General features: G+C 44.6%; 2 protein-coding genes across 15 annotated transcripts in view; one reads left to right on the top strand and one right to left on the bottom strand.

Annotated features, from left to right (window-relative positions):
- Positions 1 to 6,291, bottom strand: part of ANKS3 (ankyrin repeat and sterile alpha motif domain containing 3) — a 34,650-nt gene extending 28,359 nt beyond the window's left edge. The window contains exon 1 of one of the 4 annotated variants that reach the window (XM_044979369.1): positions 6,181 to 6,291. The gene's annotated coding sequence lies outside the window, so the exon portion shown is untranslated. Of the gene's footprint in view, positions 1 to 3,863; positions 3,885 to 6,080 lie in introns of those variants that run through there. The other 3 variants (XM_044979367.1, XM_044979370.1, XM_044979371.1) reach the window with 3 other exon arrangements.
- Positions 6,292 to 6,773: 482 nt separating this feature from the next.
- The window catches only part of DNAAF8 (dynein axonemal assembly factor 8), a 152,775-nt gene continuing 138,623 nt past the window's right edge, over positions 6,774 to 20,925 (top strand). For 3 of the 11 annotated variants that reach the window (XM_044979365.1, XM_044979361.1, XM_044979363.1), the window contains exons 1-5: positions 7,043 to 7,286; positions 9,458 to 9,659; positions 12,375 to 12,488; positions 13,715 to 14,236; positions 20,435 to 20,537. In XM_044979365.1, the coding sequence (XP_044835300.1) occupies positions 9,513 to 9,659; positions 12,375 to 12,488; positions 13,715 to 14,236; positions 20,435 to 20,537 (886 nt within the window). In that variant the 5' untranslated portion in view covers positions 7,043 to 7,286; positions 9,458 to 9,512. Of the gene's footprint in view, positions 6,817 to 6,863; positions 6,882 to 7,042; positions 7,287 to 9,457; positions 9,660 to 11,247; positions 11,267 to 12,374; positions 12,489 to 13,714; positions 14,237 to 20,434; positions 20,538 to 20,925 lie in introns of those variants that run through there. The other 8 variants (XM_044979355.1, XM_044979364.1, XM_044979362.1 and 5 more) reach the window with 6 other exon arrangements.

Here is a 20,925-nt window from a genome sequence, read left to right as displayed (position 1 = left end):
CACCTCTTCAGCTAAGAGCTCCTGGTTGATTTAAAATCAAGTATCACCTCCCCACCCCCAACCTTCCTTTTTGGCCCACAGCTGTTTTGGTGGGGTGGCGCTGGGGAAGGAGGATTTGTTTCTGCAGGGCTAGGCGGTGCTGGAGTGGGGTGTTTCCGCAGGGCCGGGAGGTGCTCGGAGGTGGGGGGGTGTTTCCGCGGGGCCGGGGGGTTTCGGCCCTCAGCTGTTTTCTTTGGAATAATGTGGCCCTCGCCGCTTTACGAGTTGTGCAGGCCTGGACTAGAGTGAAATCCCTGCAAGCTGCATGGACACTTTTCAAAAGACACCATAATAGAGGCACAACTTAAATGTATACCCCAAATTAAAAAACTCAGTAAAAGAACTAAAACAGAACCACCATGGCTTAACAATCATGTAAAAGAAGCAGTGAGAGATAAAAAGTGGAAGTCAAATCCTAGTGAGGTAAATAGAAAGGAGCATAAACACTGCCAATTTAAGTGTAAAAATGTAATAAGAAAAGCCAAAAAGGAGTTTGAAGAACAGGGCAATAACAAAATGTTTAAGTACATCAGAAGCAAGAAGCCTGCTAAACAACCAGTGGGGCCCCTGGACTATCGAGATACAAAAGGAGCACTTAAAGACAATAAAGTCATTGCAGAGAAACTAAATGAATTCTTTGCTTCAGTCTTTACAGCTGAAGATGTTAGGGAGATTCCCAAACCTGAGCCATCCTTTGTAGGTGACAAGTCTGAGGAATTGTCACAGACAGAAGTGTCACTAGAGGAGGTTTTAGAATTAATTGATAAACTTAACAGTAACAAGTCCAGATGGCATTCATCCAAGAGTTCTGAAAGAACTCAAATGTGAAATTGCGTAACTATTAACTATGGTTTGTAACCTGTCCTTTAAATCAGCTTCTGCACCCAGTGACTGGAAGACAGCTAATGTAATGCCAGTATTTAAAAAGGGCTCTAGAGGTGATCCCAGCAATACAGACCGGTAAGTCTAATGTCAGTACCGGGCAAATTAGTTGAAACAATAGTAAAGAATAAAATTGTCAGACACATAGAAGAACAATTTGTTGGGCAAAAGTCAACACGGTTTCTGTAAAGGGAAATCATGTCTTACTAATCTAGTAGAGTTCTTTGAAGGTGTCAACAAACATGCGGACAAGGGGGATCCAGTGGACAGTGTAGATTTCCAGAAAGCCTTTGACAAGGTCCCTCACCAAAGGCTCTTACATAAATTAAGTTGCCATGGGATAAGAGGGAAGGTCCTTTCATAGATTGAGAACAGGTTAAAAGACAGGGAACAAAGGAATAAATGGTAAATTTTCAGAATGGAGAGGGGCAGTCCTAGGACCAATCCTATTCAACTTATTCATAAAAGACCTGGAGAAGGGGGTAAACAGTGAGGTGGCAAAGTTTGCAGACGATACTAAACTGCTCAAGATAGTTAAGATGAAAGCAGACTGTGAAGAATTTCAAAAATATCTCACAAACTAAGTGATTGGGCAACAAAATGGCAAATGAAATTTAATGTAGATAAATGTAAAGTAATGCACATTGGAAAAAATAACCCCAACTATATATACACAATATGATGGGGCTAATTTAGCTACAGATAATCAGGAAAGAGATCTTGGAATTATTGTGGATAGTTCCCTGAAGACATCCACACAGTGTGCAGCGGCAGTCAAAAAAGCAAGCAGAATGTTAGGAATCATTAAAAAAAAAAAAAGGGATAGAGAGCAAGATGGAGACTACCTTATAGCCCTTATATAAATCCATGGTATGCCCACATCTTGAATACTGCGTACAGATGTGGTCTCCTCATCTCAAAAAAGATATACTGGCATTAGAAAAGGTTCAGAGAAGGGTAACTAAAATGATTAGGGGTTTGGAACGGGTCCCATACAAGGAGAGATTAAAGAGGCTAGGACTTTTCAGCTTGGAAAAGAGGAGACTAAGGGGGGATATGATAGAGGTATATAAAATCATGAGTGGTGTGGAGAAAGTGAATAAGGAAAAGTTATTTCCTTGTTCCCATAATATAAGAACTAAGGGCTACCAAATGAAATTAATGGGCAGCAGACTTAAAACAAATAAAAGGAAGTTTTTCTTCTCACAGCGCATAGTCAACCTGTGGAACTCCTCGCCTGAGGAGGTTGTGAAGGCTAGGACTATAACAGGGTTTAAAAGAGAACTAGAAAAATTCATGGAGGTCAAGTCCATTAATAGCTATTAGCCAGGATGGGTAAGGAATGGTGTCCCTACCATCTGTTTGTCGGAGGGTGGAGATGGATGGCAGGAGAGAGATCACTTGATCATTACCTGTTAGGTTCACTCCCTCTGGGACACCTGGCATTGGTCACTGTCGGTAGACAGGATACTGAGCTGGATGGACCTTTGGTCTGACCCAGTATGGCCATTCTTATGACATTAGGAAAAATTTCCTGTCACGGCAGTTAAGCACTGGAATAAATTGCTTAGGGAGGTTGTGGAATCTCCATCATTCGAGACTTTTAAGAGCAGGTTAGATAAACATCTGTCATGGATGGTCCAGATAATACTTCATCCTGCCGTGAGTGCAGGGGACTAGACTAGATTACCTCTTGAGGTCCCTTCCAGTCCTAAGATTCTATGATTCTCTCTCCAGTCAAAATATGGTTAAAATGGAATTTGAAAACCCTTGTCAAGATTAGGCATTAAATTCTGTTTAAGTGCTGACAGCACACTCTGCACTGTACAAGAGAGAAGTGATTCCTCATGTGAACTGTTTATAGTCAAAAGAGACAAAATACACACAGGGGAAACTAGGAAAACCCTACAGAGAGAAAAACCCTGCTTAAACTGAATGGTGGATGTTAGTAATGACAACTGTGTCAAATGCTGAGTTGCCTTTCAAAATAAAGTAGTAACATCACCTGAATGCAGCTGATTCCTTTAATGCATCTTCAGAGCCTACAGAAGCAACCTTGCTAAATTAGTGCTTATATCCTCAGCAGTTCAGGAGCAGCCTAATCCTGCCTCTGTGCATCTTGGAAATTGCTCAAACACATTTTAAATAAATAATGGACCTGCCAGTTGATTTGCAGTTTGCCCACTGGACTGGATGCAGTAACTTAATTAGAAAAGGTAGCATAATTTCATGACTGCCTAAAAGGTTAAGGTCCATTTTCCTTCCCTAGACTGTGGGATATGGGAATGTGTTAATCACCTATAGATGGGATCACACATTTGCTCAGTTCTTTAATAAAGCCACCTGACATAGCTGCCTCTAGTGTTTTCTGTCTTATTTGTATTTTCTTAATCATTTGTCGTTTGGGGACAATAATTATTTCTCTTTCTTGTGACCTATTAAGGACTCATTTATCTCAAAACCCAGCCCTTCTCCTCCATACACCTATACACTTTTATAATTAAAAAAAAATGAAATTCAATCTATTCTACATAATCAGGATGTACTGGTACATGACGGTTGCTTTATTAGGATAACTCCCAAGATACTTATTTTGCGTGTTGGTATGATTATTTCTATTACAGTAGTGCCAAAAAGTCCCAACAAGAAGGGGCCCTCACTGTGCTATGCAATGTACAAACACCTAAAAAGATGTGCCCTGAAGAGCTTACAATCTAAATGCAAAACAAAAGGTAACAAGTGGGTTTAAATGGAAGATGGGAAAGAGAGAAGTGAAAAAAATGCTGCTTAATTGGACAGAAGAAAGCTCCGTCTTCACTGGGAGAAAAGAGGTGTGGCGTCCTCAACTCAAGGTAAAATCCTGGTGAAGACAAGAGACATTGTCATTTTCATGCAAATGAGCAGTCCAGGTTAAAAACTAGGTTCCCCCTTAGTGTCTCTACCTCCACTTGCTAACTGGTGTGAAAACAACAAACTGCCTTGTCTTCGCTAGCATTTTCCCTTGAGGTATGAACACACTTTTTTCCAGTGAAGACGCAGCCACAGTTTGACATTCCAAATATACCTTTAAAATTTAAATAAAGTTTAGAACATTCAAGGCCTTCTGCAACTGTGCCTCTGCCTCCATCTCATTTACATTAGAATGGCCTTACTGGGTCAGACCAAAGGTCCATCTAGCCCAGTATCCTGTCTTCTGACAGTGGCCAATGCCAGGTGCCCCAGAGGGAATGAACAGAACAGGTAATCATCAAGTGATCCATCCCCTGTCACTCATTCCAAGCTTCTGGCAAACAGAGACTAGGGATACCATCCCTGCCAATAGCCATTGATGGACTTATCCTCCATGAATAATCTCTTTTTTTTTTTTAAACTCTGCTATGGTCTTGGCCTTCACAACACCCTCTGGCAAGGAGTTCCACAGATTGTCTGTGCGTTTTGTTCCCACTGCCTTCCCTCTGCTCAAGCTTCCCACCCAACTGTTCCTTTCTTTCATCCTCAGTTCTGTGCTGTCATTATCATTAATAATCATGTTTATTACAGTAGTGTCTAGTGATCAAACAAGATCAGGGCCCCATTGTGCTAGGAGCTATACAAACAGAGAAGTAGATGGTCTCTGCCCTGGAGAGCTTACACTCTAAATATAGACAAGACACCCAAAGTTCAGGGGAAAGGGATATAACACACAAGCAGAGTGAGCGATGTGATGGCAATAAATGGCACATTCATACCAAAACTCTTTTTGGAGGAGGATTAGCTAAATAGAAAGGTGAGCAGGACAAAAGGGCAGAGCAGGGGGGAAGTTATGACTATTGTATTACAAACAACAAATAATAATACCACAGTAGTCTAACTGAAGATAATGGGACTAAGTCAAGGTCGTAATCATTGACTGGCAGCATGTTTTTGCAGCATAGAGCTCTTCACTGCTGATGCAGTGAACACACAGCGGTATACAAGGAAGAACAACGGTCCAGTGATTAGAGCACCAGCCTGGGACTCAGGAGACTGAGGTTCAACTTCCTGCTCCATCACAGACTTCCTGTGTGATCTCGGTAAAGTCACTTAAGTCTTTCTGTGATTCAGTTCTCCATCAGTCAAATGGAGATAATAGCACTGCCCTATATCATGGTGGGAGGGAGTTGTAAGAATAACTATATTAAAGATGGACATGTGCTCAGGTACTATGATGGTGGTAAATAAATACCTTAGGTAGCTATAGTCCCATGGAAGTAAATGAATATTCATGTGTTTAAAGTTACTCATGGGTTCAAGCAGCTGCCTTTACCAAACTACACCAGGTGGTTGGCAATAAAAACCAAATGCAACCAATACTTTTATTCAGTTTGTCATTTTTAATCTCCTTCTAAAAAAATATAAAAAGCCTCTGTTCCTAAATGGGACACCAGGTTATTCAATAGGATTCACCCCTAAAGAAGAGCCTGGTGTAATCATCTCTTGCTTTAGGCACCTAAGTCAGATTCTTTTGCTACATTGATTATAAACATTTTACATAAACAACAGAACAAAGAGCCTAAATATTAAATCTGGAAATGAACTTTTACATTGGGTCCTACATGATGATTAAAACAAAACAAACCCTCCCTCTCAAAAATAATACCGCACAGAGCTCCCCCTCCACACTGAGTTTGTGGACCACCACTGCGCCATCATAAACCAGTCTGGGAGCTTCTGTGCAGCCTTGCTGCTGCACTCCACAGGAAATATAGCCATCCCCGAGAGATTACACACGTGGGGAACCTTCGGAGCCAAAGCATCCTAGGCACAGCCTGTCCCTTAACCTTAAACACACGTGGCCAGTTTCTGCGGGCGCACAACAACATCCGAGCAAGGTGCTCCTGGGGTGAGGATGGGAGGCGCCCCTGTCACTCCGGTTTTTAGGCAGCGGCTTGCCCTGCAGTCACCAGCTGCCTCTTAGACTGGACACAGCAAGCCAGGAGCTGCCTCATCCCGAGGCACCAAGCGGCTGGAGCCGGCCGGCCCCAGCGCGGCTCCCTGGCACCAGGCGGCTGGAGCCGGCCGGCCCCAGCGGGGTCCCCGCCCGAGCACGGCTCCCTGGCACCAGGCGGCTGGAGCCGGCCGGCCCCAGCGGGGTCCCCGCCCCAGCACCCCCAGGCGAAGGTCGCAGCCCCTGAACCCACCGCGGGGAGCGACCCGCACAGCCTGGACACCCCCGCTCGTCCCGTGCCGCCCCGCAGCCTCCCGCCCGTCACCTCGCCGCGCTCTGCCCGGGCCAGGCACCTCGCTCAGCTCCGCTCCCGGAAGTCCCTCGCGCGCCGAGAACGCTGGGAGCGCAGCTGCTACTGCTCTTTCCCTGTGAACAATCGCGGCAAAACTACAAACCCCACACTGCCTCGCGGCACCTTATGGGCCTCACCGCCAATCCTGCTAAACAACCAATAGAGGAGGAGATTCCCATGAGGCGGGGCTCAAATTAACCAACGAGATACGAGAAAGAGGAAATTGAGTGAGGTCCTGGCAGGGAAGAGGCAGGAATTAGCAGTCTGCGATAATACGGGGGGGGGGGGGGGTGTAGGAAGAAGGGAATGGATTAGAATTAGCTATTTTCTCTGGGAAAGGGCTTTGTATTTAGTATCAGAGGGGTAGCCGGGTTAGTCTGTAGCCACAAAAACAATGAGGAGTCCGGTGGCACTTAAAGATTAACAGATTTATTTGGGCATAAGCTTTAGTGGGTAAAAAACCCACTTCTTCACCCACGAAAGCTTATGCCCGAATAAATCTGTTAGGCTTTAACGTGCCACCGGACTCGTTGGTTTTTTTGCTTTGTATTTGTGAGCTAGAATGGATTCTGCCAGGACCTCGGCAGTGGGGCGGGGCAAGCGGCCGGGAAGCGGCGAGGGGGCTCTGAGGTGTGATGTGAGTGGGGTGGGTGGAGGAGGGTTAGCGCTGCGGAGGGTGGCGGGGCAGCGCTCCGCTAGGTGGTGAGGCCGCGGGGGCGGACACCGGGGCAGAGCCGGGGCGACGGGATGCGGGCAGGGGCGCTGGCGGCCTGGTTACCATGGGAACGGGAGCAAGCGCGGGGGCGGAGCCAGGGAGCGGCTGGGGGCCGAGCCCGGCGGCTGCTCGAAGCCGTTGGGGCCGAGGCGGTGGTTGGCCGGTGCAGAGGCCCGGGGCCAGGGCAGAGGGGCCGCGTGTTGTCACAGATCAGAACGGGCCGGGGGCGGGCTCCCGGACCCGCTGTTCAGCCCAGTCAGGACTGAGCCGGGGAAGGTGCGGGCAGCAAAAACTGCGGCTCACGCCACGTTGTTTAGCTTCACGCGGACCCAGGCGGAGCTCCAGAGGGTCCCGCCCAGGCTAGGGCACCACCAGGGCAGATGGCATTCGGGGTCGGTAACTGCACGTCAGAAGGGAACATTTAAACTATTCCTGCACCGGGGCACGGTACCACCGTGTCAGTTCTGGAAAGGGGCCTGGGCATTATTGTGAACAGCTCAATTCAGATCTCTGCCCAGTGGGCAGCTGCCTTCAGAAAAGCAAGCAAGGTGTTAGGTGGCCTAAAGAATGGGCTGGAGAATAATAGAAACTATTATAATGCCATCATTATCAATCAGTGTTGTGGCAGTATACTGTGTGCAGTGCTGATAACTGCATCTCAAACAGGATATTGCAACGTTACAAGGGGTTCACAGAAGGGTGAATGGAAAATCTCATATAAAAAGATTGAAAAGACTGGGATAGTTACTTTAGAAAGGAGACTAATAAGAGGGGACATGATAAAAGCCTGTAAAATAAATGAATGGTATCAAGAAGGTAGATCAGGACCTTCTGTTCTCCCTGTCTCTTAACATAAAAACAAGTGGACACAATAGAATTGCAAGGTGGCAAATTCAAAACTGATAAGAGGAAATACTTTTTCACACAACACATAATTAATCCATGGAACTCCGCCACAGAATGTCACGGAGGTCAAAAATTTAGTAAGATTAACAAAAGATTGTCCATATGGATTGGAGAGAGGTGGTGTGGTGTAATGGAGAGAGGGAAACCTGGTGCGCTGCCTGCTGGGTGAGCGTGGTTACTTCACTGCTCTGTGCCTCAGTTTCCTCAACCATAGAAGGGGGATAATGATACTGACCTCCATCCCACTTTGTGAAGTGCTTTGAGATTGACTGTTGAAAAGCACTAAATAAAAGCTATTTACAAGGATAGCCAGACTATCCCAGAATTGTAATAATTAATGCTAACAAATTTTGGAAGAGATGTTAAATATCCTAATTCAGGTTTTAAGGCAATTTCTAGCTATTAGGGATTAGGAGGGGAATAAACCTAAAATTAAGGGTAGATTATCTCACTTCTACCTAATGCAAGGGTAGTTGCACCTTCCACTGAAGCATCTGATGCTGGCCAGTGGACTACATGGACATTGGGTCTGATCCAGCCAGGCTATTCCTATGTTTCCTGTTACTATCTCCACCTATGACAGAGATCTTGGGTTTCATACGGGGAACTCCTTGCTTCTCTAGATCAGAAAAGGCACCGATGGGGGAGTAACCCAGTAACCAACTCATCCCAGCTTCATGGGAGTAACCTTGCATTCAGCAGCTCCCATTCATTCTCTAGAAGTGGTGTCATTCTTGTGCTAATCTCACCACATAAATCCAGCCCCATGTCAGGCATCAGATGCCATGCAAACTCAACATTGTCTGATATGGATAAAGGAGACATTGGAAGACGTGCAAAACATTCACGGGCATGTTATTCACCTTGTGTATCTTAAATTGTAAGCTCCTCAGGCAGAGAATGAGCCTTGCTCTGTATGTAAAGCACTCTGTCAACCTGCTGCAATACAAGTGATTTAAGAAGTATAATATAATCATAAGCAATTAAATCAGTGACTGAACTCCATACAATAGCAGCCTCCCAACCTTTATTACCAGTTAGAACAGATTTACTCCCATTTTCAATTCCTGTGGAAATCACATGATTGTATCACAAATTGAAAACGAAAAGGTCCCCAAATAGTATTAATTATGCAGTGAGCAAGGAGGCAGCCTCCACTGCCCCTTGTGAAATACCCCTTCTCAATCTACTGTGGGAAGAAGCCAGGAAAGAATCCACTCTCCATAAAAATGTTGAGAAGTCAAAATCCAAAGGGCAGATCTTTGGATCCCCTTTGTGCTATTCTCGCAATCCAAAACATACTTAAAGCATTCCCTTGGTATGGGGAAACCTTTGACTGGCATAGAGCTGGCAGTACCAACTTTACATCACCCCTTCCTGCCCCTCTCCCAATGTACTGGGTGAGCTGAGGTATGTGTGAGGGTACTATTAGAAGCCAGCACAATTTAGAACAGCTCTGAGGCTGTTCTAAATTATGCCAGGGGCACAAAGATGTCAGCCTCGTGGGACTCAGGTGGAAAGACAGGCTCCATATAATCCATTATACTGCAGATCATGTCCAGTGCTGGGGTATTGCTGACTGTATAACAATCAGAATTACAGGATTCCCAATAATTGAGCTGAGGTTTAATGCACATGGTACCTCTGTTTTCTTTAGTGGCATGTGCTGAAGCCCTTTTGCCTGTGAGTTGGTTATATGGGAGCTATTTGAAATGGCATCAGAAGGACAAAGCCAGGAAAGAGAGGATCCATCTGAGGATCTTACAACCCATTTCCGGGGCAACAGAACCTCACACTGGGGAGCCATCCTCTCTGCAGTGAAAGACCAAATCCCATCTCTGGACTCTGACACCTCCGCGGTAAGCATTGCTGTCCAGCATCCTTCCTTACTATGTTCCACAAAGGCCTCTCTAAATGGCAGCTGAGGATCACCTCATTAGTGAGGAGCTCCTGAGTAGCCAGCACTACTCTCAATGGGCTGCTCATCTGCTGGGAGCAATGCTGTAGTGGGCATTAGTCCAGGAGCTCTGTAATTGTCCGAATGCTGCACCCATCCTCCCCCTTGTGTTCTCATAATCTCAAACACTACTGAACGCAGGCCTGAGTCTACAGTGTGCTGAGCATCCTCAACTCTCATTGAAGTCAGTGGGCATGGAGGGCACTGGCATCTTGCAGCATGAGGCCTCCTGTGTTGTTCATCTGTCTAACAAAAAGCAGCCATGAAATACGCAAATAACCACATTTAAATGGAATTTCTTTTGTTTTTCTACTTCATTCTGCTGGGGTATTAACTGTAGCACTGTCAGAGCCTGGGAGAAAGCCTCTGAACATGCCTCTCTGTGGCTGAAGATCATGGAAATATGATCCTTGGCAGAGAGAAGATCTGGGTTCTCTTTGCTGCTCTGCCACTGACTCGCTGTGTGACTGTCGGAGAGTCATCCCACCCTACCCAGTGTGCCTTAGTTTCCCCATCTGTAAAGTGGGGATGATGATACTTACCATCCTTTGTGTAAAGCACATTGAGACTGACAGATGGAAAGTGCTGCATAAGAGCTATGTGGCAGTATTATTTTCCAAGCATGTCTTTAGTACTTCTAACAGGGTGACTGTCTACTTTAAGGGTAATAGGGACTAAGGCCCAGATCCTCAAAGGTATTTTGGCTCTTACCATTCATTGAAATCAATGAATGTTAGGAACCTAAAGCCTTTTGTGGATCTAGCCCTGTTCCATGGTGTGTCCCCTAATGTTCCTGGGACTTTCTGAGTGGATGAAAGCTTAGGGAAGGGCAGAGTTGGAAGAGAAGAAGTTGGTCCTGGAGGAATGATTAATGCTTGGCAAGAACCGTACTGTTTCTTTAAGGGCCTGGGGTCAGAAGACTTGTAGTGCAGGAAGGAGCAAGGATCCCCTCTTTCCCAGCTAACTGGGAGGAAGGTATCAAATAGTCTGCCTCCTCTCTCATAAGTGAAGACTCCAACAGGGGAAGGAACATTGCTTGTTCACCTCTTCCAAACTGGCAAGTAAATGATTAAGTACAAAGGTGCCAATTAGGAGAAGCTGCTCTAAGGCTGCATGCAGCCTGAATCAGCACAGTACCAGCAAGGAGGAACTATAATGACTTTTGTGATGTGATCCCTTGACCGTGGGGACTTGGCTTAAGTATTGGTGATTCTGTCTCGGTGAGAGCTCTATTTTTAGAGAGCACACAAGTAATAATAGTTTTCAAACATACTTAACCGTAAAGGAAGTGTGATTTTACCATCAAAGGAAACTATTTCTTCAGATTTAGGGTGTGGCTTAGTGATACAGAGATCATCTTGTGAGTAGCGCAGGTGCAGAAACTTTCAACTTGGGCATTAATCACACTCAGAAGAGGTAATGTGGTCTAGGAGATAGGTTACTGGACTAGGACTTGGGTAACCTGGTTTCTGTTCCTAGTTCTGCCTCCGAAAAGCTGTGTGATCTTGGGTAAATTACTTTCTTTCTCCATGTCTGTTTTCCTTCCCACCCTTTGTCTATTATGTCTGTTTAGACCGTAAGCTCGTTAGAGCAGGGACTGTCTCAGTCAGGGCTTCTAGGTGCTATTGAAACAAATGACTAATAACAGTATGACTGAAAAGATCTTTTTGTACCATGGTGCCATGTATTAATTTCATAGTAAGTCAGTCTAAGGTCTCTTTCACACACAAACATTCTCTAAATTCTTTGTTTCTATGCATCTGGAGAAAGCATCCTACCAAAGTGTTATCTGGAGTTTGACCACGGCCCTTAATTTACATAAAGTAGAGCTGATTGCAGTACCCCTCATATTTAATAAAAAATTGCAGATGACCGAGACTGCATGACTCCATCTTGATCTGAACCGTGTCTGCTCACAACAAGAGTCACTGCTGCACCTGAGACCTGTAATCTTGATGTGGTATGTTCTTGTACTGAAGAGGGCAGTGGCAGATTGTGTTATACAATCAGTGGGGATGCTTTGGCCACCCCTAATGTGCATTTCAGTAAGATTAGAGCAAACTGGTGCAGTGCAGATGGAGGAAATATAATCTCACCAGGCAGTCAGGATTTGCCAGTACAAAGAGTTACTGGAGATGATATGCACTGTGGTATAAAAGGCAAAGTGAAAGTTGGAGCCTGCCTGCCTGCCTGCCTGATTTGGTGGGGTTGATTCTTCCATTTGGTGTAAAGAATGGTTTCTACTTGTACATTCTAGATATTGCACTGGGCAATGCAGTCACTAGGATTTGCAAATACCCAGTACCTCTCAAGCTTTGCAATACTTGCCTAGTTTTGTCCCCATGGATATCAATGGGACTTTTGCCATTAACCTCACTGGGCAATATTTTATCTAGCTCTTATTATTGAAGCCCATTAATGCCCTAAATCACCAAAGGGAGAGTTTATCTCAGACCCTTTGGATGTACTTGACACTCCACTGATGACATGACTCGGCAGGATATCCCTCAACACCATAGCCAACTATGAGATAAAGAAGTAAAATGGCTTATGCCCTCATGAAACATCTGTATTATTGTGCTGGCCTTTCCTTTCATTTCTTTGTTTTGTATGACAGTCCGATTGTGATGAAGATGGGGAGCTGTTCATCTTCCAGCGAGATCTACCCAATCTGATTCCTGACTTGTCGGAAGAACTGACAGATCTTTCTCCAGGAGACCCAGACATGCAGGTTACTGACTGTACTACTGCAGCCCATATTTTCTGTGGTTGTTGGCAGTGCAGCTGCTTAATATTACAGTGCAGATTTAGGTTGCACTGCATGATATAAGTGCCTGGGCCCTTTTTCTCATCTTGGGTCTGCGTCTCTCTCTTTCTCTCTCTATTCCTCATCTATTTTTGTAGGCTCACTGTCTCTCTATTCTTGGGATCTGGGCCTTTTCTTTGTCTCACCTTCTTGCGGTTCCTCTGGTTATCTCTTTACTCTCTGCCCACTGTCTGTTGGGAGGGTGGGTCCTTTCTTTATCTGCTTGTAGTGAGGATCCTCACTCTCCCTCCCAAAGGACCTGGCCTTCTTTCTTCCCCTCACTGGCCTGGTCCCACTGTCTCCCAAGGAGCCCTTCAGTGTCCCCAAAATCAGATGAGCCTGGTTTTGAATGAGCTACTGCTCAATGATGATGATGGCTGCCTTGCAGTAGTAGCTGACAGGTGTAGATGCAGGCAGCAGGGTACTTGTCAGGAATTGTGATGTATGCATTGCAGGAGACACTGATTTGTTAAGTAGAACACTGAGTCTATGAACCTTTCTACAAAAGATAATTGTCCCACAGCCATTGACCAGCTCCTACCCATAGGACGGTCTGTGAAGCCATACATCATCCAAGCATTAACAGTAAGGCTATGCAGCAGGTTAACTTGCAAACCTTTCACTGTGTGAAATGTCTCCCATCACCATACTCCAAACATAGAAACTAGAGAGGAAGTAGTTAGGGTGGGTATATCAAGAAGTAATTGTATGGTGTTAAAATCTGGGCATAAAAATGTTCATAGATAAAGGGATTACTTTACACCTGGAGTGATGAAACTCACTGATTATAGAAAGCTATCTGGGGAGCAGGCCAGCTCCAGTATTTTGGCCTTGGGACACTAGCTTCTTGTATCATCTTTCTTATTGCGCTGGGATCTGTATGTAAGCAATAACACAGGGATAACAAGGCACAGGGCTAAATGGGTTTCAGGTGCATCCAGCACTTCCTAAAGTTATTGTTTTTACAAAATGAATCTCATTCTGTTTTGTAACAAATCTCAGGGATGAGACCTGACCCAGGCAGTTACCAGATGCCCACTCAATTTGAACCTCCATCAGCCAATCAGTTCTACTTGTTTATTGTATGTCTCTTTATTGCTTTGGTGAGGGGAATGATTGTCTCTTCTGAGGTGCATTTTCTGTATCTATAGCAAATATTAGAATCTGTGGGACACTCCAGAGAGACCTGGAATGGAGACCTAGAAAGTTCAGATCTTCAGAAAGAAATGGATGTTACCCAAGCTGTGGGAAGAGAAAATGTACCATTGGTAAGAGATCAGACACCTGCTTTTGCTAACCTGACTGAAGAAATTTCAAGCCAACAGAGAGCAGTCCTTGCAGATCCTACAGATCAAACTCTCAGAGGGAAAGAACTGGGCAATGAAAAAGACAGGGAAACAGAAGGCTTTTGGACTAATAAAGTACTGTCTATGAAAGAGCCATATTTTTTAGATGCAAACAACAGTCAAGAGCGACGAAAGATGATAGAAACAAAAATACTCTCTAAGGTGACCTTAGAGGCACCATCTGGAGATGGAGGCAAGTCAGAGCTAAAAACAAAATCACCATTGGAGACTATCAGTGACAATCTAGAAAGAATCACTAAAGCAGAAAATGAGCAAGGAGCCACTTCAGCTGAACACCCTCGAGGGCTGATGCTCTTTTCATTGCAGGTAGGTGGGGCAAACGGATAGTTTTCTGCGGTGATTGCTTAGGTGTCTAGCATGGTGGACAACGCATTAGATACGAAATGTTCATTGACAATAAGAGGACATGAATGTCCAATTCTGCGCACACCATTTCATTATGAATTTATATTGCAGTAGCACCTAGGAGCTCCAGTCACGGCCAGGGCCCCATTGTACTAGGTGTTGTACAAACTCAGAACAAAAAAGCAGGTCCTGCCCTAAAGAGTTTACAGTCCATGTAAGCCATGTTGGAAGTTAATCTTATTGATCAGAACAGGCATGTTCAAGGATACCGAGCACAGAATCTCTGATGTGGATGCAATGTGTGGTGGACTTTCTAGCTGTCTGGTTGCAAAGAGTTCTGACATTGTAAAGAGAGGTATGTTTGTCATGGCCAGACAGTAGCATCAAGAGTGTTGAGAACTTCCCCATTTCTTTTACTGCGGTACCAGTTTTTGAAGCTTAATTAGTGGGGTCAGTGACCTGCTGCTGTCATGGAATTGCAGATGAAATATGATTGTCCGAGAGGAATTTTAATGTCAGTGGAACAGAAACTTCTTGTTTGGTGACTGCAAGAGAAATCAGACTGGGAGACATGATCTTGGCTGCTGCTCTTCTGGTCTACCAGCTCCCCAGGAGCAGTGTTGCACTCATGAGACAGCCACCTGTCTGCTACAATAGAAAATTAACAGTTGTTTATTTCATAAATTAAAATACATTGCCTGGTGGCTAACTACCATGAGAACCTTTGGATTTCTGTTCAGGCCTTCAGTGAGGTCAAAGTACAGATTCCTCAACATGCCACAAACTTTACAGGACAAATTTACAAAAATCAGTATCAAAACCACACTCTCAAAACATAACCGTAACTGCATGTGCATAGTATACACCAACTTGCTTTTTTGTGCACTGAGCTGCCTAGCTGGAGCCAGCAATTCCCTGCTTAGACCTTGTCCAAACATTTTGGGGCCTAATTCTGATTTTAGCCATACCAGTGGCTCTCAGGAGTAGCTCCATTCAAGTCAATGGACCTGATTCTCCGTTCAGTATCCATTTTACACCAGTACAAGCCATTGATGTCAGTAGAGTTACTTTTGATTTGCACCAGCGTAAGTGAAAGGAGAGTCAGGTTCAGTGGATTTTACCTTGGTGTAAGGGAGCAGAATCAGGCCCTTGTATACACAACTTATGCACAGGGCCGGCTCCAGGCACCAGCGCAGCAAGCAGGTGCCTGGGGTGGCCAATGGAAAGTTGCGGCACGTCCGGCTATTTGACGGCGGGTCCCTTAGTCCCTCTTGGAGGGAAGGACCTGCCGCCAAATGGCCGCCGAAGAATGAAGCGGCAGTGGTAGAAGTGCCGATCGTGGCTTTTTTTTTTCCCCACCACTTGGGGCAGCAAAAACGCTGGAGCTGGCTCTGCTTATGCACATGTGTAATAGGGTGGTTTGCATGTTAAGGGATAGAAGCCTGGGATCAGCTGACCCTAGTTACTAAGGAGGCACGCTTGAGCAGAGATCAACTGATTCCTCAGTAAACAGCAGCAGGAAGCTTGGGGATGGGGAAGTTGAGTGGAGTACAGAGGCTGCTGTGACTGTGAGCTAGTAGGCTCCACCAGAGAAATGTGAGACTACAGGTATGAGAGACCTGGGAGTGACCTGATAAGAGGGTAAATGGATGGACTTGAGAACTTCTCTTCTGAGTATTTGTTAATGTAATAAATGAGAACCTGAGAAGGGCAAAGGGATTTGTGAGTTATTGAAGAAGGCCCTTGAGGGGAAAAGTGAGGAAGGGCCATCCTGTTGCAGGGCCATCCCTGGCCACAAGGGGGTATGCAGGAGGTGACCTGTCTGTTTACAACCTGGTTTTGAAAACTAGTCCCTATTTAATCCCCAGATCCAAAAGGTAGTTAAGCTTGTGCCTCACTTTAATCATGAGAAGCCCCATTGAAGTCAATGGAACTACTCATGCTTAAAATTAAATCTGTGCTTTGGTTTGGGGCCATAGTAACTCACTTAAAGAGGCATCTCTAATAGACTGACTTTTTCACAAGTCATCTCTTTTATTATCAGTCAAATCCTGCAAACCCTTAGCTCCTTTGCCTCTGGGCCTTATAGGACACCCTATAATAGTCTTTGCTCATGTGAGTAAGGATGTACGGAAGTGGACCTGACAATATAATTATGTACATGATAGATCAGTGCTTATATTTATTTAGCAATATCATTTTAAAAGAAGCTGGTTGCCAGTTACACCATAATTACAGCAAATAGGTAAATTCAGAGCTTTCACTGAGATCCTTTGGTAAAACTGTATCAGTGCTGAGATCTAACACAGTTCTCATAATAACCTCCATTGTCTGTCTGTCACTCCCTCTTGAGAGATGATCCTCACTCTTTCCAGAGCAAGAATTCTCAGTAGGAGCTGCTGAGCCATGACTAGCTTCATATCATTGACACAAGTTTCAGTTTGTAGCCATCATCAGACTTTTGTCTTTAACCAGCCTTTTAGCGCAACCTGCAATATTAGAATGAAGGGGTGTGTGTGTGTGTGTGTGTGGTGTAATTGCAATGCAGTTACAATGTAACTGACAGCCAACTTCCTTTTCAAAATGACATCAATATTTTTAAATAGTCGTTGTCCTGATGCTATTATTTTTATGGGCTGGACAGGTATGTTTTTTTAACTAAAAAAATGAAATTTGAAAATATGTTTCAGTGGGGGAGAAAAATCAATATGCAAGTTCTTTCTTGTTAAGTGCCTGATCCTGTTACTCATACAAAATAAGATTTAAATTAGTTGTTACCACTCAAGAAAGAGATCTTGGCGTCATTGTGGATAGTTCTCTGAAAACATCTACTCAGTGTGCAGGCTGTCAAAAAAGCGAACAGAATGTTAGGAACCATTAGAAAAGGGTAGATAAAATGACAGAAAATATCCTAATGTCACTATATAAATCCACACCTTGAATACTGCATGCAGTTCTGGTCAGCCCATCTGAAAAAAGATGTATTAGTATTAGAAAAGGTACAGAGAAGGGCAATAAAAATGATAGGGGTAAGGAACAGCTTCCATATGAGGAGAGATTAAAAAGACTGGGCCTTTTTAGCTTGGAAAAGAGATGCCTAAAAGGGTCTGATAGTGGTCTATAAAATCATGAATGGTATGGAGAAAGTGAATAAGGAAGTGTAATTTATCCCTTCACATTACACAAGAATCAGGAGTCACCCAATAAAATTAATAGGCAGCAGGTTTAAAACAAACAAACGAAGTACAGTACTTCATACAACACACAGTCAACCTGTGGAATTCATTGTCAGGGGATGTTGTGAAGGCCAAAACTATAACAGAATTCAAAACAGAATTAGATAAATTCATGAAAGATAGGTCTATCAATGGCTATTAGCCAAAATGGTAAGGTGTATATAACCCCATGCTCTGGGTGTCCCTAGCCTCTGATTGTCACAAGCTGGAACTGGATAACAGGGGATGGATCATTCAATGATTGCCTGGTCTGTTCATTCCCTCTGAAGCACCTGGCATTGGCCACTGTCGGAAGACAGGATACTGGGCTAGATGGACCATTGGTCTGACCCAGAATGGCCATTATTATGTTCTTATGCCATAAATGAGTAACTGTATAAGGACTAAATTTTCAAAAATAGTTACCTAAGTTGGATCTTCAAAGTACTGACCTGGTTTTATAATTAGGGAGTAGTCAGCTGTTGGCTTCTTTTACATATTAGTTTTTAATACAATTTAGGCTAGGATCCTGGAATTCATTATGTTCAACTGGCACACATTGATATCAATAGGATGGATGCAGTGGTGTACCCATGTAGATCATAATGAAGGATCCGGGCCTAGTGTCTTTACTTTAGGCAGGTATATTTTTAATTAATGTTGTGCCTTAAGTCACAGTCAGCACAGACGCATTCTGTATGAAAAGCTCTCTGTAAATGACTAGTAATATAATAAAGTGAGCATTGTGGGCAGGGTGGGTATTTTGGTATTTGCATTTTTAAGCCCAGGGAAGGCTTTGAGAGGAGTCGGTAAATTCTGACATTTCCTGATATTTAGCCACCAGATGATGTTTCTCCTCAGTATATAAAGTAAAGAGCTGTGAATGTTGAACTTCAGTGAGCCACTGATATCCCATGAATTCCAGTGCAGACTCAGGATGGCTGTTTGCATGCTGGGAAACAACTTACTGTCTAGCATCCCAGGAAAACACAAACCTGGTCTGAAGAAGGGGTATGCAAATATTTAGGCCCAGATCCTCAAAGGTGTTTAGGTACCTTTGGGCTTTAGTGTTTGCTTGCCAAGCTGCTGGTCTCTACTTACAAATTCTGGGTGCATTGGTTGACCAACACATTTGATCTAAGGTTGTAGTTGAAAACTCTCTCTTCTCACTGAAAAGGAGAGGAAGAGGATGGTGGCCTGCCTGGCCTGCTGCTTTGCTAACTTTCTCCTCTGGCTCCAAGTAGCTAGCTCCTCTCCAGCCTGAACTGTGGGAAGAGTGCACATAGTTAATTATATATGGTGATGAATAGTTTGAGGTCATCCCACTTTCTTTTTGGACAACCAATTCTGAGATCCAGCTTGCTGCTGGCTGTGATGTAGAAATAGTGTTTCTAGGTCAGGAACCCATCTGCCTTTAGGAAAGGTAGAACAGGGAGAAAACCGAGGGAGAGGGTCTAGGGGTCACCAAATGAAATTAATAGGCAGCAGGTTTAAAACAAATAAAAGGAAGTTCTTCTTCACGCAGCGCACAGTCAACTTGTGGAACTCCTTACCTGAGGAGGTTGTGAAGGCTAGGACTATAACAATGTTTAAAAGGGGACTGGATACATTCATGGTGGCTAAGTCCATAAATGGCTATTAGCCAGGATGGGTAAGAATGGTGTCCCTAGCCTCTGTTCGTCAGAGGATGGAGATGGATGGCAGGAGAGAGATCACTTGATCATTGCCTGTTAGGTTCACTCCCTCTGGGGCACCTGGTATTGGCCACTGTCGGTAGACAGATACTGGGCTAGATGGACCTTTGGTCTGACCCGGTACGGCCTTTCTTATGTTCTTATGTTTAGGGGGCTACATGCCTCATCCTGAAAGTTGCTGAGGATCCACAGCTCCCTTTGAAATCAGTGGAAGTTACAAGTGCTCAGCACCTCTTAGGATCAGGCTCTGTATCCTTTCTCTTGGAAGAGAAGATGGCCTGATCCACCTATCTCTCCGCTATCATGATTTTTTCCTAGTCTATTTTTATAGAGAGCAGTGATCCTGAAAGGAGGAGCCCCCTGCAGAAGTGGATGTGGAAAGTGGGATAGATGCATTATCTGATAGGAAACATGGTGTTAACATTTCACTGAGACTTGGGCTGGATCTGGTGTTCCTGATGGACATGAGAGGGAAAGAGGGACCAGGTGTTAGGGACTCCAGCATGTGATTAGCTGTTGAAACTGAGTTATAGGTTGGGGGACAGTAAGCAGAGGGGGATGTCAGGTGGATATTAGAGGGAGGGGTCTTGTATTTCTGACCCTGAGGAGGTGCTGAATCAGTCCATATTACCGCATCCATCCCAGACTCAGCAGCTTCTTCAGATAGGGCAGGAAGCTCCTCCACTCTTATGTTTAGCATCAGTCCCTCCAGCTAGGCTCTCTTAGCACTTAGGCTGCACTTGGTCACATCAGATCTGCTCAGTCATCACAGTGGAATGCAGACAATGGGAGGCACCAGGCAGTAGCTTCCCTCTTCTAGATAGCCATGTCCAGTTTTATAGGTCCATCCTGAAGGACCCATGTGTCCAGTGGAGTACAGGGTCTTCTTCTGAGGAATGACAGCAACATGACATTGGTGGAGTTCAAGAAGGCAGGTGTCCATATGCTGTTCATGCATTCAGGTACAGGGATGGCTCAGTGGTTTGAGCACTAGCCTGCTAAACCCAGGGTTGTGAGTTCAATCCTTGAGGGGGCCGTTTGGGGATTGGTCCTACTTCAAGCAGGGGGTTGGACTAGATGATCTCTTGAGGTCCCTTCCAACCCTAATAATCTATGATTCTATGATACTTCTGCATGGTGAAGGTACTCAGGAGAACTTATCCCATGGAGTATAGGCCTTTGTGATTTTTACCTTTTGTAATAACCACTTGGGGATGAATTTTCCCTCACCATTGGTTTCATTCTTTCAGGATATCGAGAAGTGGGATCTAGACAAGATTCTTGAGGACCTGGAGGAGCAGAAAGACAGTAGAACTCACTCAGAGGAGCCTGCTCTTCCTTCAAAGGATCATAGTAACTTTGGTTTTGTAATGTTAAACTAGCTGAAACTGTGTAAAAACAATCCTCTCAGAGTAGGGCACACCAGAACTGACCTCTGTTCTCGCCTATGTCATTCTCTCTAACTTCTCCTTGGCTGTCTACATTGATGGTGCCTTGAACATCTATCCCTCTGCTTAACTTCTCTTACACTTAAGAATTTTTATTTCTAACCTAAACTTTCCTTTACTGTGAGACCATTGTTTCTTAGCTGGCCATGTTCTGAGAATGAACAATTCCCTTCCTTAATCTGTGTCAAAGGTACTGGGCCAGATGCAGCCCTGGTCTAAGCCTGTTGATTGAAACAGAAACACACCAACGCTGAATTTGTCCCACTGAGCCTATAGACTGGGGTCATGTCTCT

The sequence above is a fragment of the Mauremys mutica genome, chromosome 11, assembly GCF_020497125.1.
Source record: "Mauremys mutica isolate MM-2020 ecotype Southern chromosome 11, ASM2049712v1, whole genome shotgun sequence".
Lineage (NCBI taxonomy): Eukaryota > Metazoa > Chordata > Testudines > Geoemydidae > Mauremys > Mauremys mutica.
This window is presented reverse-complemented; position numbering and strand designations above follow the sequence as displayed.